Below are 17,672 nucleotides of genomic sequence, written 5' to 3'. Positions count from 1 at the left end.
GGTAATATTAGTCTAAAAAACATTTTATAGATGCACACTTCAAATAGCCACGTAAAAAATACGCCATTCAAACATCTTTGGCACCATGTTTTCAGTGTGCTATGATTTGAAATACACTAATCTTTCATATTATTTAGAACAGATAGTACATGCATTGGGACATAACCCTTATGTAATCACATCCAGACAGCAGTTTTATGTTTTTTTCCAGTTTGTGTGTATATTCTCCTCATCTGTCTCTAATTGGTTGATGACAGCAGCTGGCTCAAATTTTGTGTGTTAATTTTTTAGAGGCTTTTGGGAAATTATCACTTGAGGAAAGGAGTTAGAGCAATGCTGTCATGTGTTTTAACTGGCCCATCAGGATCTGTCAGTCAGCGGGCGGGGCAGGAACATATGAAGATATCAAATATCAGATGCAGCTTTGCACCTATCTACATTCTGTTTCAAGGACTATGAATTGCATCTGACCCCTGTGGCAAAAACATATATTTTTATACAGTTGAGTACATAAGTTTGCATCCCCATTTTGTCTCATAAGTTTACACACCCCTTTCAGAATTTACACAAATATAAGATATAAAAGATCATATTTTTTTATTTAGCACTGCCCTTTGTTTACATATATCCCACAAGACAAAATAAGAGCAATTTACACACATCATCCTCTTTAGAAGTTTACATCCCCTTGGATCTTAATATAGTGTGTTGCCTTCAGCATCAATGAATGTTTGCACATTTTGTAATAGTCCAACATCAAATAGCCACTTTTGGGAAGAACTCAAATGTGCAGAAGATGCTGGAAAACCATAGAACATGCAGTACCTGGAGGATTTTTCTCAAGAACAGTACACTGCTTCACTGCTCAGGACAAAGCGGGAACTCATTCACAACTATCACAAAAGGCACAAACAGTCATTGATCATCGAGGAAGCAACACACCAGAAGAACCATGGGGATGTAAACTTTTGAACAGGATAATTTCAAAATGATTTATTTTGTCTTTTGGAATATATGTAAATATCTTTTATATCAAATCAGTGTAGTTCCAAATAATAAAAAAAAAATAATAAAAAAATGCAGTTTTTATGATTCATTTTTTATTTAAATGATAAACATCTAGCATATTCTGCAACCGGGATGCAAACTTGTGCACTCAATTGCATATATTTGTGTGAAAATTATGATATAGATTACAATAAATTATGAGACTCTCAATAAGAAACTGCTAAAAAAAATCACAAAAAAAAACATGCCTAAAATTGACTGTTTTTCTTTTTTTCTGATTTTACACTACATATGTCATGGTGCAAATGAGGAAGCTCTGATAAACTGCCTTTTTTTTTTTTTTTTCAATCATCCCAATCACCTGTTACTGAGTAATATTTTGTGTTCATACGACAAAGCAATCAAAAGTTATAGCATTACAAATATAATATATCCTAATGTCCAAAAATGTCTCCAAGTGTCCAAAAGTCTCTCCAAACAAACAAAACATAATAATTGTACATAAGAACTAATTATAAAAACAACAATGAATAAAGTATGCTCTCTCTCTCTCTCTCTCTCTCTCCAAAGCATGCAGGCATGAGTAACAAGATCTAATTCAGTATCATTCTGTGTCATTTGAGCCCTGATTAAGTTATTGTGTCATGTTATTGCCGCCATCTCCTGGTGGCCATATGTAATTAGAGAGAACGATCCCCTCTGCCCTTATTTGGATGACTTACACCTCTCGTTGCAGTGATCTGAATTCTAATTCCATTGGTTTAACGTTCCATGATACTGGACAACATACTTCATCATTTCCGATGAAGTCATCTGATCCAGAAGAGCTAACGTGTTTTTGGCCAGATAGTAAAGACATGTACTTAGCTATTACACACTATATTTTTGTCTGTGAGTAAATTAAATAGGCTGGTTGTATTCTACTTTCCAACAACATATGACACATGGCTATTTGATCAATTTAATGTTTTTACCAATTACAATAGTACAGTGCAAATTTTTAATAAATTATCAAAACGGAACACTTCTGATTTGTCTGCAAATTTCAAAGGTTATAATGCCTACATGCATTGCAAAGTACAGCTTCTAAGCTTAACAATACCCATTTTGTTGTGGTCAAGACTGTAGTGATATATTTTTTTCTCAGCGCGCCCACCAGCGTAAAATCAATCATATAAATTTTGGCCAAAATGTAAATAATAATAATAAAAAACATGCATTTCAGCAAGAAAAGAAAATGGTCGCTTTATTCCAATATTTTGAATTTTGAATATTTAAGCAATATATTTTTATTGGAAAATATATTTCTTCCCACCGTGCTTTTTACAACATATATTTACGGTATATAAATATATTTTGTCCAGGAAAAAAAAATATATATATATATATATATATATATCTTTATATCTTATACATCTATTTGCTTCCTCCATATATATGCCAGGTGCTCTCCATCCATGCCCTGCATCTCTAAATAGAAAAACAATATATATATATATAGAGAGAGAGAGAGAGAGAGAGAGAGAGAGAGAGAGAGAGAGAGAGAGAGAAAGAGAGAGATATGCAGGGCATGGATGGAGAGCACCTGGCATATATATGGAGGAAGCAAACAGATGTATAAAGATGTAAATAAAGGACAGATAAAGAATGGAGAGAAGTGGTCTGTACTCTTTTCAGGACAAACAGCTTGGCTCTGTGTTAATTGAGAGCTGGTCATTAGAGGATTAGTTTGCTGGATCAAGTTTCAACTAACACCATAAGGCTGCTGCCACAGCTGTTACAGTCATCCTTAAACTACAACAATCACACACAGACACACACTGTGAAGTCAAGGGGAGGTTAAGCACATCCACAGAATGCCTCCATAATGCAATGAGAGAACACAGGGGACGTTAGGAAACTGTTGAGCATTTCTTTTTTTTTTTTTTTTTTTTTGCTGACGAAGCTGGCGAGTTGCCCATTTCTGCAGTCTTGGTGCCTTGATGTCTTTTTCTGCACTGAAAATATTTGGAAATGACAGCTATGAGAGTGTGTTATTAAAGCATAACATTACTCAGCCGGCCCTGCGTGATATGGCACCCAAGGTTGGTTCGATACCTCAGGCTCATAATATGTTGAAATGAGGCTTACCTTTCAGATTTACCCCTTTGTGTGTGTGTGTTCCCCACAATGCGCCGTTGGCTTACTAAGCATCTTGGGTAATCTCCCCGAAGGCTTATTTTGTGAAAAAACAAAGAGTAGACAGAAGCCGTTTGTTCTGTGTATTGTTGGCAGTTCCTCTGCCAAGCTGAGCGGTTCAACACGGCTGCGCTGTCACAACACTTCATGCTTTATTTGCACCTTTCATCCACAGTTCTCGATGAAATAAAACACAACAATGGGTTAGGGGACTATTTTCACCAATAAACAAGCACAATAACCTCTTAAATTACACACCACTGCATGCAAAGGCGAAAAAGTTTACTACACTTCACATTTTGTCAGTTGAGTTGAGTTATCACCAAAATCAGGTCACTGTTAGCCCTTTTCCACCGAAATTGTGATTTCAAAGCCTGTGCTCAGCTGGTTCACGGCCGGGGCAATCTTGAGCCTATTGTTAACTGGTCAATCTTTTCCACTGACTTGAGAGGCGAACGGTGACATAATGGGAAAATCTCGGGGGCAATACTGGAACTGAACACCCATGAGCAAAGATGGCAGCCTTCATTTCGCTAGCTTTCTGAGAACCCTGCGCTAGGTGAGCACAGTCATAGAGATGAATGGGGATGCTAACAGGTAGCTCTCTCCAGGTATTTTATAGCTCCATGCTCTGTGTAAATACCCTGGCCTTAGGTAGCTGCTATTGGTTTCTTTCCTGTTCACCCATAGGTGATGTTTTAGCAACATGGGCTTACACAAACACTGAGTTTTGGCATCAGATTTATCATCAGAGGTGGGTAGAGTACCCAAAATCTTTACTCAAGTAAAAGTACAATTAATTTAAAAAAATTATTACTCAAGTAGAAGTAAAAGTAGTAATGTAAAAAACTACTCAAGAGTAAGAAAGTATCCAATTAAAAGAATACTCAAGTAGCGAGTAACTGGTTACTTCTTCATAAAACATAATGGACGATTACGCCCCAATATTCCATTGCATAATACACATTTAATATGTATTACAGAATAATAATAATTATACTACTAATAATAAAAATTATACTACTACTACTACTACTACTACTACTACTAATAATAATAATAATAAAATAATAATAATAATAATAATAATAATAATAATAATAATAATTAATGGAAATAGTCATTATAAACTATGTTTCAAACCATTTGGCTTTCTTCAATGCAACACAATTAAAGAGATGTCAGGCAGAATGTTAGCCTTAGTCACCATTTACTGTCATTTACATTTTTGGACATTTTTCCTCCATATTTTAAAAGGGAATGGTGACTGAGACTGTCAGTCTCTAACATTCTGTCTAATATCTTTTTTGGGTTCCACAAAATATACAATGTCACACAGGTTTGGAACAACATGAGGGTGGGAAATGATGAAAGAACATTAATTTATAGTTGAACTATCACTTAAAGGATGCTTGTCAGATTTGGACAAATCTGTCAATTAGAAGAGAAGTTTGGAAACCAGTTTCTAGTTATTATAATGGTGAAAAACATGAACAATGCCTAATTATATGTAATGCTAAATAAAACAAAATAAGATCATGCTTTATTAATGCCTACTGCCGCTTTTTAAAGCGCAAACACTTTTTAAAGTCCTGCATGGATTCTTAGATCAGTTTACAGTATTTGCAGTTTGAAAATAATTTAGATCATTAGTTCTGTACACTAATGGTAAACTGCAACTTATCTCTGTATTTGGAAGCATGTTGGGCTTATTTAAGTTCAGAGCTCTGTTGTCCATGAGAAAAACGTGCCGCATCTGTCAAACGCAGAAATACTGAGCACGCGCAGACATATAGTCAGCTCATGCTCCAGAAGTCAAGCATGCGATCAGCAAAGCATAAGACATTTACACTTAATGCAAATGTTTACATGGATTTAGGAACTGATATATTGCAACACTGATATAAAAATATATACTTATAAAGGTCATAAGAGCCCATAGTTACAGAATCACCTTGAAAATGACAATGACAGACAAGCCCACATTATCATCATCACCAAAACTTACCGCGCTGCAATTTTAATCTTTAAATATCTGCTTGTCTTGGTGTAAAATGAAGGCAATGCATGTCGAAACTACTAATTTTCATGGTGTGGAGCTAAGAAAGTGTTTATTTGGCGAGCTTGCTTCTGCTGCAGTGGTGGACTCGACTTCAGTGACAGAGCGCAGCTGTAAAGTTCCGCTGTCATAAAATATCCTTTCAATAAATTATGCATTTATTTAATCTTATTAAATGAAAACAGTACTGTAACGACAGGAAGGTTGCCCATTGTAACGAAGTAAAAGTAAAATTTTTCATTAGAAATTTACTTGAGTAAGAATGAAAAGTACCCACCTTTAAATATACTCATAAAAGTAATTTTTCCCCAAAAAGTTACTCAAGTAAATGTAACCGAGTAAATGTAGTGCATTACTACCCACCTCTGTTTATCATAACGGTTAACCCCAGTGTAGCTGTTGTAACCAAGCAACGCCACCCGCTCATGGAACGGATCCACGTTTGTTTAGTAGATTTTCTTCTTTGTGTTCCCTCCCCACCCAATCTCCCAGCATGTTATGTCCTTTCTAAAGCGCTCCACGATATTTGCACACCTAATTGCCTATAGGAGTTTCCGTGGAAACAGACATCATTCAGTCACTAGAAGAGACAAAGAGAGAAAAGGAGAAAAAGAGAGAGAGAAGGAAGACAAAATAAAGAGACACTGTGTGTTCCATGATTGAGTTAGAGTGAGTTCTGTTTATAAGCCTGCCTGCTGGTTCCTTACTGTCTGCAACTCATCAGATTTTGCTATTTCTCATCCTCACACTTATCCAGCAATAAACCTGACCACACAAATGAGAGGATGGAAAGACTGTAGACATTTGGATTATGTTAAGCGTTGTTATCCACAGAGCTTAAGATACAGGCTTTTCCTTCCATTACACTCACTGTGTCTTCCTTTGTGTGTGTGTGTGTGTGTGTGTGCATGCATAGCTATAGTTTGGGGACAAATTTATCCCCAAAAGTGAGCTAAATCTGAAAAAACCTTCCATTCGGGACATTTTGGAATGTCCTCATATGGGAAAAATGATCCATACATAAATTCAATATATAAATGTAAGTCTATGGTCGGTCCTCATTTAGATAAGTAAAATGTTTGTGAGTAGCAACCTTTATTAACACGTTCTACAGCTGTGGTTCTCTATTGGTTTTGCTTCAGGACCCAGATTTTGCATTGGACATCGAGCAGTGACCCAACACAGCTTCCAAAATTGTTTATTGTACAAAAGTAAACAAAATGTAATGAAATGTAATACAATTTTATACATATTCACATATTTAATGGACACAACTTGTCCATGTTGGAATCTGCCAAATTTGGCTACTATGGCTAGCTTCTACCAAGTGACATGAATTTGCACAATAGTACCATAGAGTTTGACTGGATGCACAGCCTTTGACGTCAACAACAAAAGATATGGGAAGCATTTTTCCACCCTTTTAAGTTTATAACCCTATTTATTTTGCTATCCTAACTATGCACGATTCTATGTTTAGTTGCAAATGTATCATTTGCATTTAACATTGTTTTGCATTTGTTTTGCATTTTTGGGTCACAACCCACCAGTTGTGAATCACCAGTTCAAGAAAAGAAAACTGTCTACATGCACAAGCTGTTTGAATCCAGTAGCAATACACCTTTCTGATGCATGTATTTTCACAACAGATGTTTCTGATCAATTGCGTGGCCATTCTTTGAGGACAGGTAAATAGTCTAACGCCCAAACAATACACATACAGTTGTTTGCACTTCTATGACTGTTTGTGAGCACAGTTAAGTGTTTTGCTTGGGCAATTGCTGTGTGTAGAATAGTTATAATGTGTTGTATAAGTAATGTTCACAGTAACTTTTTTCACACTTGGTTCATTTCTGGGGTCTGAGCGTGGTTTTCATGATTTCTGGCCCTTATGTGAACACTCAAAACGATCTAAGACCCCTTTAAAGTGAACTGAACCGAGACTATCTTGGGAGGTGGTCTGAGTACGGTTTGCTTGCAGCCTATGGTTCGGTTCGCTAATAAAGTGCATTGTGAACACAAGGTGCTCCGGGTTCACTTGATTTTCCCATTCGCGTAACGCCAAACATGTTTGGCCTTGACAGCTTACCGTACACCAGTAATGATAATGCACATAGAGACCAGACCAGAGATCTTCTACACAGAGATAACAACCTCTGCGCTTTTACAATAGGAGAGAGCGTAATGGTCAATTAGTGTGTTACGGCAGTGTCACCGTTTGCGGATACAATACAAATGAATGGGGGGAGCCGTAAACTGACACCTACATGTCACAAAATTGTCCGTGTCTTCTCTTATAAAACAGCAATTTTATCATAGTAAACTTCATACATACTGTAGTTCATTCCAAAAGGGTTGTTTAGTGTAAAACATGTTGAAGATTATGGACAGGCAGTCAATTCATTAAACTCAATGACACTCAAATTTAAAAGCTTGCCATTCACACATACTGTGGACTAACTGCAAAAAAATTGGTCTCATTTTTCAGAGAACCGCCCAAATAAAAAGAAAGACTCCAATTATCATAAATATTATTGTATGTTTTTATAATATTATGATAAACAGAATATGTTTTTGAAAAAAACAACAACTTTTTTCTTTTGTTGTCCTAAATTTGTAAACATGTAATTCTGGTTCTGTTCACTCAATCTCACTTTGAAAAGTCTCATTTTATTCCACTAGGTGGTAGAAAGCACATTCCATCACAATATACAGATCTGAAATGTAGGTGGCACTCTAATGCATTTTAGCCCTCAAATATGTGCTCGTCCATAGACATTCAGTCTAATGTTCAGTTCAAGCACCACCCTTGTTGTTTCATTGAATATCTTAGCCTCTGAGTGGACTAGATGCTCATTCTAGAAGTCAATTCAAAGCAGAGATCCCCCTCTTTGTGATGATATAAAACATTTTATCATCAGTAGTCGAAAACATATTTTCTGATGATTTGTTTAGCATGCTTTTCCTTCTGGAAAAGCATGCTAGTTGTTCTGGACAACTAAGATATAACATTAGATTATTCAGCCAAGCAAACTCACAGACATGTAAACAATGGCTAATTTTTTAGAGAATTTCCTAAGGTAAAAGCAGATATATAAATTTTTTAGGTATTTGGGGCTTACAGCAGCAGTTGTTGGAGCCTAAAAGAGATGTTTATATTTGATGACTTAACAGAAATCCTATTTCACTTTGTGATTCTTTTGAAAATCTTTCGAACTGTGGTATTAGGGCAGCACAATTTACTGTAAAGTCACATTTCACAGCTTCATTTGATATATGACTTTTCCATTTATGTGCTGTGTGAAGGACTTTTATTTTTATATAAATATTTCTACCCCATTACCTCAGGGGGGTGCTAATTTTCAATTAGAATATTTTGAGGCCTTATTTTGTTATTTTAAGTAACATAAATGCAGAAGTGATGGTTATCTCTGAAAAATGTTCTTAGATTCTAAGCTTTCCAATGATACCTCATATGCCTGACTTATGTATACAGAGACTTTAACATTTTAAGCGTAAACTTTTTTATGATATAGCACCCCCCTTTGGACCTGCCGGCAGTCCGCTGAGTGTAAGAGGTTAAGTGATTAGCTGTTTCCTCACAAAAGCAGTTTATTCAGCACACTGAAGCATCTTATCCATAGACATCAATAAAAATAAAATAAAAAACACACAATGTAGGTTGATTTTGTTTAGTCCCACAGTGGAAAAAAACTCCACAACCAAGAAGATATACATTTTTGTTTAATGTGTCTGGAACCAGCTTTAATAGAAATTAAGTGTATTGCACAGAAATCATCGTCTAATTCCACCAGGTTACTTTAACAGTTGGTGCCAGTCTGTCTCTATCTCTCTTTCTCTCTCTGTCTCTCAAAAATCTTTCTTTCTGCTCTCTGATCTATTGATTCTCACTCTGCATCCTCAGTCCTTTTGTACTATATGATCCAAAATCCATGGAAAACATCCAGCCGCTCCTCCATTTCTCCAACCTTCTTTCTTCCTCCATTTTATTTACATGAAAAATTTGCATATATACAGTAGATACCACTGTGAATGTATAGTATCTACACTGTCTAGAGCACAGAAAACTTCATAGTCTTCCCTAAACTGAACCTGTTGGTTGGCTGGGCCACAGTATTACAAATGCTGCCAACTGGAAAGAGCTCTTGAGCCGAACTGGTGCCATGGTGGGCTATGGCAAAGGTTCAAATGCTGATAGAGCGGGTTTATTCTAATGATGGATTTATAATGTACACTCACCTACCCATGCAGTTCTATTATTTATCTTTAGGGCTCTTAGTAGAGTTTCACAGTACCTTCTTAGCAACCACAGTGCTTATTGTTTGGCCTTATTCATAGTATGTAATTCAAGAAATGGAACAGGACCAGGAAATGTTGCGAGCCATATTTGAAATCACATAGTTCATCCAAAAATGTAATTTATTCACCCTAATGTTGTTCCAAACCTGAATGGCACAGGCTCCTACACAGTGTATGAATTTAAAAGAATCCCTTTAATCCCTCAAGTTAATTTGAGGTGTTTTTAAAGGTCTTATAAGGTATTACCTGTTGGGTCTCTTATCTTATCTTTAGGTGTTATTCTTAGTTTTAGGTCATAAAACTTTTTGAGTTGCTCCATCTCAACATTCAATTGTCTTTAAGCAGGTCAGCGGGGCAGTCTGTGTGTGTGTATGTTTGTGTGTGACAATCTATCCCTGCATCCAGTCTGACTCTGTTACATTTGGTAACTGGGTCTGGCGGTTCTGTTGTTCAAGGTCAGTGACGTGTGGGTGGAAACGGGGTCAGTAGATCAGCTGGTTCAATGGGCAAAGTGTCTGTAAGAGAGCCCTGAAATGAACAGTGACTCTTCCCTGACAGTACACTCTCTATCCCACTAAAGCCCTGGTTTTATCTTAAGTGGCATTTCCATATCTTCAGTCCCCATACAGTAACACTGTCCTAACCAGACGCAATGTGATATTGTGACAAGAGATAAAAGGTGTCTCTTCCATATTAAATCAGAAATCTTTCTATTCTATTTAAAATAGAAACCAGACAATATTTCAGTTTCTATTTTTGCTGTGTCGCACCAGGTAACTCCATAATCCTACTCCTCATATATATTAAACATCAAACATGAACAACAGATGTTTGACACTGGCTAATACTGAGCACTTTATTAGGAACACTATGGTCCTAATAAAGTGCCCGACGAGGTCTTCTGCTGTGGTAGCCCATCCGCCTCAACGTTCGATGTGCAATTGTACTACAATTGTACAGAGTGGTGATCTGAGTTACCATAGCCTTTCTGTCAGCTCGAACCAGTCTGGCCATTCTCCGTTGACTTCTCTCATCAACAAGGCGGTTCTGTCTGCAGAACTGTCGCTCACTGGATGTTTTTTTTTGTTTTTTGTTTTTTGCACCATTCTAAGTAAACTCTAGAGACTGTTGTGCGTGAAAATCCCAGGAGATCAGCAGTTACAGAAATACTCAAACCAGCCCATCTGGCACCAACAATCATGCCACAGTCGAAATCACTGAGATCAAATTTTTTCTCCATTCTGGTGGATGATGTGAACATTAACTGAAGCTCCTGACCCGTATCTGCATGATTTTTTGAATTGCACTGCTGCCACATGATTGACTGATTAGATAATCGCATAAATAAGTAGATGTACAGGTGTTCCTTATAAAGTGCTCAGTGAGTGTATGATGACACTACAAAAATTATTTTCTTATTCCGTATTATCTTTCTTATTCCAGTAAAAATACCTAGAAATCCATAAAACAAGATCAGTTAAGAAGCAAAACTGCAAAAGATATAACACTAATCAGGCCTTGACTTCAGTGAGGTAGCAACATGTCCAATTCCTATGTGATCATGTTGGATTAAGACTTGTTTTCAGAGAATATATCTTGAGTTATGGTTATTTTTCTTACCCCATTGGCAAATTGTTTTCTTGTTTTTCTTGAGCTTTATGCATAAAACAAGAAAAATTATTTGCTAAGGGGATACGAGAAAAGAAACAAAGTTAGCACTTTACAATAAGGTTTCGTTTGTTAAAATTGGTTAACATGAATAACAATGAACAATACTTTTACAGCATTTGTTAATCTTGGTAAACGTTCATTTCAAAATTTACTTATACATTTTAAACATTTAAAGTTCTATTTGTTAACATTCGTTAATACAGTATGAACTTACCTGAACAAACAATGAAAAATTATCTTTAACTAAGATTAATAAATGCTTAAATATTGTTTATTGTTAGTTCATGATACCTAATGCATTAATTAATGTTAACAAATTTAACCTTATTGTAAAGTGTAAAACAATATTAATTCAAGCAGATATATCTTCTTCACACTCTTCTGATAGGCTATGATGGTGTTTCCATTTTCAGTGGACAGAAAATGTGTTTGTCATTTGAATCTTGCCATGTCGTCCCTGGTTAGGTGGAAGGGGATTTGGCAAAGGGAAAATTAGCACACACAAATTAGCTTCTTGTGGCGCACGCAACTGCATGTGACTGGCTGAATCAGTGATGGTGGATAATGTTTTTCTGTCTTGAAGCAGTCTGGGACAGGCAGCGTATTTAGCTTGATGCTGTTCTGATGTCTCTCTCATCATTCCACTCAAGCTTGTTTAACCGAGCGTAACAAGATGATGTTTGACACCCTGTGATGAGGAGAGAGAATTTCACTTTGAAAGTAAGGTTTCTAACATCTCTCTCTCTCTCTCTCTCTCTCTCTCTCTCTCTCTCTCTCTCTCTCTCTCTAGCTTTGATCTGTTAAATGAAGTTCCTCATTCTGAGTAGCACATTAAAGGAACTCACCTCTTCAGATTAAGATGACATACAAATTGCATATCAATTAAAGTGACTGCTTTGGGCTGAATGCTGTGATGATATGGCCATCAGTCACTTTAAATAGCATTAATACGAGAGGGGTGGGGACGGGAAGAGACTTTGGATATGATATGAAATAAAATTATCACAGAGAGAGGTAAAGGTGAAAGATATGGGTGTATGCACGTAACAGAGATTAGATAAGAGAAACCAGCAGTAGGTGGGAAAATGAATTATTCACATGAATGAATTACGTGTCATGTTTTCATATAGGGGCAAGGGTTCAAATGCAGCCATGCGTCATGTAGGGACATGTAGGATAGGGATCCCATTCCACCTTTCTTTTCCCTGCACTTTACTCTCTCTCTCCATTTCTACCTATACTGTGCTATACAATAAAGGCAAAATGCCCTTGAATTAATATTAAAATAAAGAATGAGTTATTTAAAGGCATAGTTCACCCAAAAACAGAAAATTTGCTGTCTTTTACTCACCCTCATATTGTTCCAAACCATTGTGACTTTCTCTCTTCCTTGGAACAAAAGGGATAAGTTAGGCAGAATGTTAGACTCAGTCACCATTCACTTTCGTTGAATGGAAGAAAGATGCAATAAAAGTGAATGGTGACTGAAGCTAACATTCTTTCTGACATCTCCATTTGTGTTCCACAGAAGAAAGGAAGTCATACAGGTTTGGAACAGCATAAAAAAAAGAGTGAACTATCCCTTAAATGAAATTAATTGGAGGTATTTTGGGGGGTTTGTGCAGAAATCTAACTGACAAAATGAGTAAACCTCTTCAGATGATATCTTTAAGACTTTTACATTTATTCAGGATTGTCATAAAAAGTAATAGAAGGGAATGTGTGTCAGATAAGATAGAGTTTTGATCGATTGTACTCAGTGATTGCTCCACATGGCCTCAATTCTTCAACTCCAACATTTTGTAAGATGTTGTAAAGGAACTCCTGTATTGGGGTTTCTTTCTTTTTATGCTTGTAACTTTTATCAACTCATATTAATTCAGAGACTATATTGAATATTTGTATGTTTAAATTCAATTTTCACACAAAAAGGCAATTTAAAATGAACTTGCAAATAAAGGTGCTTAAAAAAAAAAGCAATCAAAGAACATAAGTTATACGCTTTGCCTTCTACATTCATGCACATTTTAAAGTAAAATCTTGATGATGAAAAAAGAAGTCCATGAACATGATATGCGTCAACTACCAATGTTCAGCATATGTTCATTTTCTGCATTTCCACAGCTCAAAAGACCACTTCAGTTCATGACAAACAATGTTTGTGCAGTGTAACTTTGTTTGGCAGTCATTAACCATGGAAAACTACTTTCACTGGAGTATCGTTCACATGCAGAACACCTTGTCCAGTCTGATTGGGAACTACTGCTAATGCTTGGATCATTCGCTCTATTTCATCTTCCCTCTCTGTCATCCTCTCTTTCAATTCCCTCTCTCTTCGACCCCATTCCTCCTCCAGCCTGCAGTACATGTGCAAGGAGAAGTGCCATCCCCCGTTCTCCATCAGCATGTTTTCTGCACGATCCAGTAGATCAGAGACCTGTTGTCTGTCCTGGGATGTCTTGTTGTTCAGAACTCGGTACCTGTACCTGCACTTCTCCATCACCCATTGTAAATCCTCCCCTGATGCCTCGATGTGGGCCTGTATGCTGCGGTCTTGCAGCCGGTCTCCCAGTGTGAACACGACCATGGTGTGCCTCCACACACCCTCTGTGAGGAGCTCCATACGTTTTTGTAGGACAGCTCTCTCGGAGTGGCTGAAGTGCAGTAAGGGAATGACCAGAAGCAGAATGTGGGGTCCAGGCTCACAGAGTGACAGGGCGTTATGTAGATCCAATTTCTCCTGTTTAGGGACAATGTTTTCTTCTGATCCCCACCCACAGCAATCCACGACCATCACCTGTCGGCCCTCAGATTCTCCAAGTGCTACGGCGCTGTCCGCTCCACCCCATGTATCGAACACATTCTTGCCAAGTATTGTGTTGCCCACAGAACTTCTTCCTGTCCGTTTCTGCCCCAGGATTAGCAGCCTCAGAGAAGGGCCTGTTTGAAACCAGGAGTGAATGGAAAAAATCGATATATATATAATTTTCATTCAGAAATGTTGAACAGAATTACACCAACCCATGCCATTAAAGCTTTTTTAATTTGCTATTTTTTTCTCAGTTCAGTATGTTTATGCACCCATACAAGCAATAATTTTACAGTCCATTAACTGACCGTCTGATGTATATTGCACAGAAAAAGTCAAGCACTTTCTTAATCATAAAAGTTCTAATCTGATTGGCTGGCTTTACGCAACTTTTTGGAATCAACAAGGTATTGGATTCAAACAATGAGGAAAAACTAATTCTTGGATTTGCCGAAGTTTTCCTGGTTAGTGGTATCAAATCTTTCAAGGATTCTACAGTGTTGTTTGAGGCATGTGGTAGCAAGTAAACTAGATATCCATAATCAGTACTGCATTTTCTTACTTCAGAAAAAACTCAGAAAACAATCAGTAATCTGCACATATTTCCACTATTTTTTCTCCACACTAATCTGTTATTGTGGTATTAATAATTACAGATAGACCTGACCCTAAACGGCATGTAAAAACAAAATGAACTGTGTTTGGTCACTTTACATCTACACTATAATTTTCCCAACAAAATATTTAACTCATTTTCAGTGATTATTCCCCAGACTTCTGCACAGCCAGCCTCTACCTAATGTAGCCCATTTGTTTGTAACTATATTGTCTTTTACTCTTTTTATAGCTTGCATATCAGTTTAATAATATAAAAATTTGTTATAAACATTTTTCAAACACAGCAGTCTTACCATTATTTGCCACGTTTCTGTTGTCCATGAATCCACTATGCCAGTATTTTGCAGTTCACCCGTAATGCAATCCAAACCCATCCAACAGGTTTTTCCAAATGTATGTGCAGGTGAGTTACTGATCATTCTCTTTCCGAGAGGGGTGTGAACAGAAGTCTCCTCCCAGATCAGACATCACAATTAAAGATAAGCATCTTTTGGTTCCTGTCACCTGTGTCAGTTTGGCATGGAGTTTATTGCTTGAGCTGTCAGCTCTAACAAGGATATTTTTATATAATAAATAGTAGATATATTTTTTATTGCTAATGTTATACAACTAAAGAAAGTCTGATTCTAAATGGTACTAACCACTATGATTATGGTGCCATAAAAAGCAAACGTGAATGCTGTGTTTTAAAGTTGAATTTTTTGTTCCTCAGAAGTGACTGGAAGTAAAGTGTTTGTTTTGATTTTAAAGTCACGTGACTGCTATCAAGGCCACAAGTAAATAACATGTCTGATTCTATGCCAAAAACGTGACCAAATAACTACTTACTCGAGTAAACAATATAAACTGTGTGAATTCACACAGTGTGAGTAAAAGTGGACAGCCACTGCCATTTTATCTTTACTACATGGACATTAAACCATATTAAACAATATTGGTAATACTTTACAATAAGGTTCCATTTGTTAACATTAGTTAAGAAAATTAGTTAACCTGAACTAACAATGAACAATACTTTGACAGCATTTATTAATCTTGGTTAATGTTAATTTCCACATATAGTAATACATTTTTAAAATCAAAAGTTGTATATGTTAACATTAGTTAATGCACTTTGAACTAGGGATGGCACTGATCCGATACCTGGATCGGTATCAGGTCCGATACTGACGTTTTTACCTGGATCGGGTATCGGTCCGATGAGCCCGATCCAAATCCGATACCGCATGTTGGTCATTGACGTTACTGTAAAGCTCAAATAATGACATAAATAACCTTCAAATCACCATTAAAGTAGTCCATATAACTAGTGCATTTTATTCAGGGACTTACAGTCATCCAAAAGCTTTGTGAATTGCAAAAGGCTGTGTTTAATAATAAATATACAGTCAGCATGCACAGCTAAGTAGTCTCTGGCACCACGCTTTACTGAACGAGCACCGCTCTGTCGACACACATAAACACGCAGAGGCTCGTGATGTGCTGTTCAGTGCAATATTTGGTCGCTCCACACAAACTCCATCTCAGATGTAGATGACCAATATTTCGTTCTGCTTATAACATGCATTGAGAACGGCACCGGACAAGCATTTTACCAGATGTGGAATGAGAAGTGAGAAAGAGAGATCTGAAACCATTTACAAGTCCAGATACAAGTTAAAATGTGTAAAGAGAACTGGCTTCTTAGACTTTCACTGGAATTACTGTTATTTTTGCTGCTGCATCCTGCAGACTAGTTAACAATAAAGTTTTGCACATACTCTTATGTAATTGTTTTCCTATTTTATAATGAAATGATGTATTGTTAGAGGTTTTTGTTTCTTTACACAAAGAGTATTCCCAATCAGTTCCACACAGTGAATTAAAGATGTTCTAAACTCATTAAGAAAAAAAACAACACTAGTATCGGATCGGGATCGGTTTCAGCCGATACTAATAATTCAGGTAACGGAATCGGATCGGAAGAAAAAAAAATTATCGTTCCATCCCTACTTTGAACTAACATGAACTTAAAATGAACAACTGCATTTTTATTAACTAACATTAACAAATATTTATAAATGATGTAAAAAATAAATTGTTCATTGTTAGTTCATGATACCTAATGCATTAACTAATGTTAGTGAGTGGAAACTTATTGTAGTGTTTTACCACAATATTGAATTAAACAACAATATTAAATACAATATGTTAAATTTGGGTGTAAGTATTTGAGGATGAATGACTGTACACTCTTAAAAATAAGGTTTCAGTTAAAAGCAAAAACATAAAATTATTATACAGCATGATATCAAAGGATAAACCCTTAAATTAGCACAAAGAGTGTCTTATTATATAGAGGTTTAGAAAACCATCCATGTACCAGTGTTTTAAAGAACCTAGAAACCAATACGCTGATCTGAAGAACCTATATCTTTTATGAACCTCAAGATAACCATATATACTAAAAGAATATTAACAAAAAGAGGATTATTTGCTGAACCTACTTACAAAGGTGCTGCAAACATTTCTTCACTGGATTTTTGGAATAATCTACTAGAAGTTTCTGTCTCTGTGTCATCAGTTTTTAACATTAATTATTAATTCATCTTGATAACTAAATTAACCATTTGCTTTTATACTCCTTATCTGAAAACTGATTTGCACTCAAAACGGTATAGAAATGGGATTATTCAAATTTAGTAAATAATTTCAGGCTTTTGTTCCAAAAGGAACTCAGCTTTTAGGTTAAAATGTATATGAATAAGGGAAAGTGTGTATTTTAGGTACTGTGACTAGTAAACATTTCTTAATTTTTTAATTAAGCTTCATTGCATTGCACCTCAATTGTCCTGAGGTGACAAATATATTTTTAGAAACACAAAATTCCCAATCTTTATGAGAAAAAAATGCATCCATAATAATTATACAGTACAAGTAGCCAAATGTGGTTTAAAATAGTTGTAGATGAAGTATAGCATGTCACATTTACACAGTCACTCAGTACATTTACATGCACTTTAAATGTTT

The 17,672-nt window shown here is 36.2% G+C and overlaps 2 protein-coding genes across 9 annotated transcripts in view; one reads left to right on the top strand and one right to left on the bottom strand.

The window, feature by feature from the left end:
- Positions 1–17,672, top strand: part of spsb4a (splA/ryanodine receptor domain and SOCS box containing 4a) — a 122,804-nt gene that overhangs the window by 84,130 nt on the left and 21,002 nt on the right. The gene's annotated exons all lie outside the window — the stretch shown is intronic.
- The window catches only part of zgc:136870 (uncharacterized protein LOC664693 homolog), a 43,176-nt gene continuing 38,435 nt past the window's right edge, over positions 12,932–17,672 (bottom strand). The window contains exons 1-2 of one of the 2 annotated variants that reach the window (XM_051700284.1): positions 14,957–15,034; positions 12,932–14,176 (exon numbers count right to left, since the gene is read on the bottom strand). In XM_051700284.1, coding sequence (XP_051556244.1) covers positions 13,425–14,176; positions 14,957–14,984 — 780 coding nt within the window. In that variant the 5' untranslated portion in view covers positions 14,985–15,034 and the 3' untranslated portion in view covers positions 12,932–13,424. Of the gene's footprint in view, positions 14,177–14,956; positions 15,035–17,672 lie in introns of those variants that run through there. The other variant, XM_051700282.1, reaches the window with a different exon arrangement.

The sequence above is a fragment of the Myxocyprinus asiaticus genome, chromosome 6, assembly GCF_019703515.2.
Source record: "Myxocyprinus asiaticus isolate MX2 ecotype Aquarium Trade chromosome 6, UBuf_Myxa_2, whole genome shotgun sequence".
NCBI classification, from domain to species: Eukaryota; Metazoa; Chordata; class Actinopteri; order Cypriniformes; family Catostomidae; genus Myxocyprinus; species Myxocyprinus asiaticus.
The sequence above is the reverse complement of the archived record's forward strand: the minus strand, read 5'-3'. Positions and strand labels throughout refer to the sequence as shown.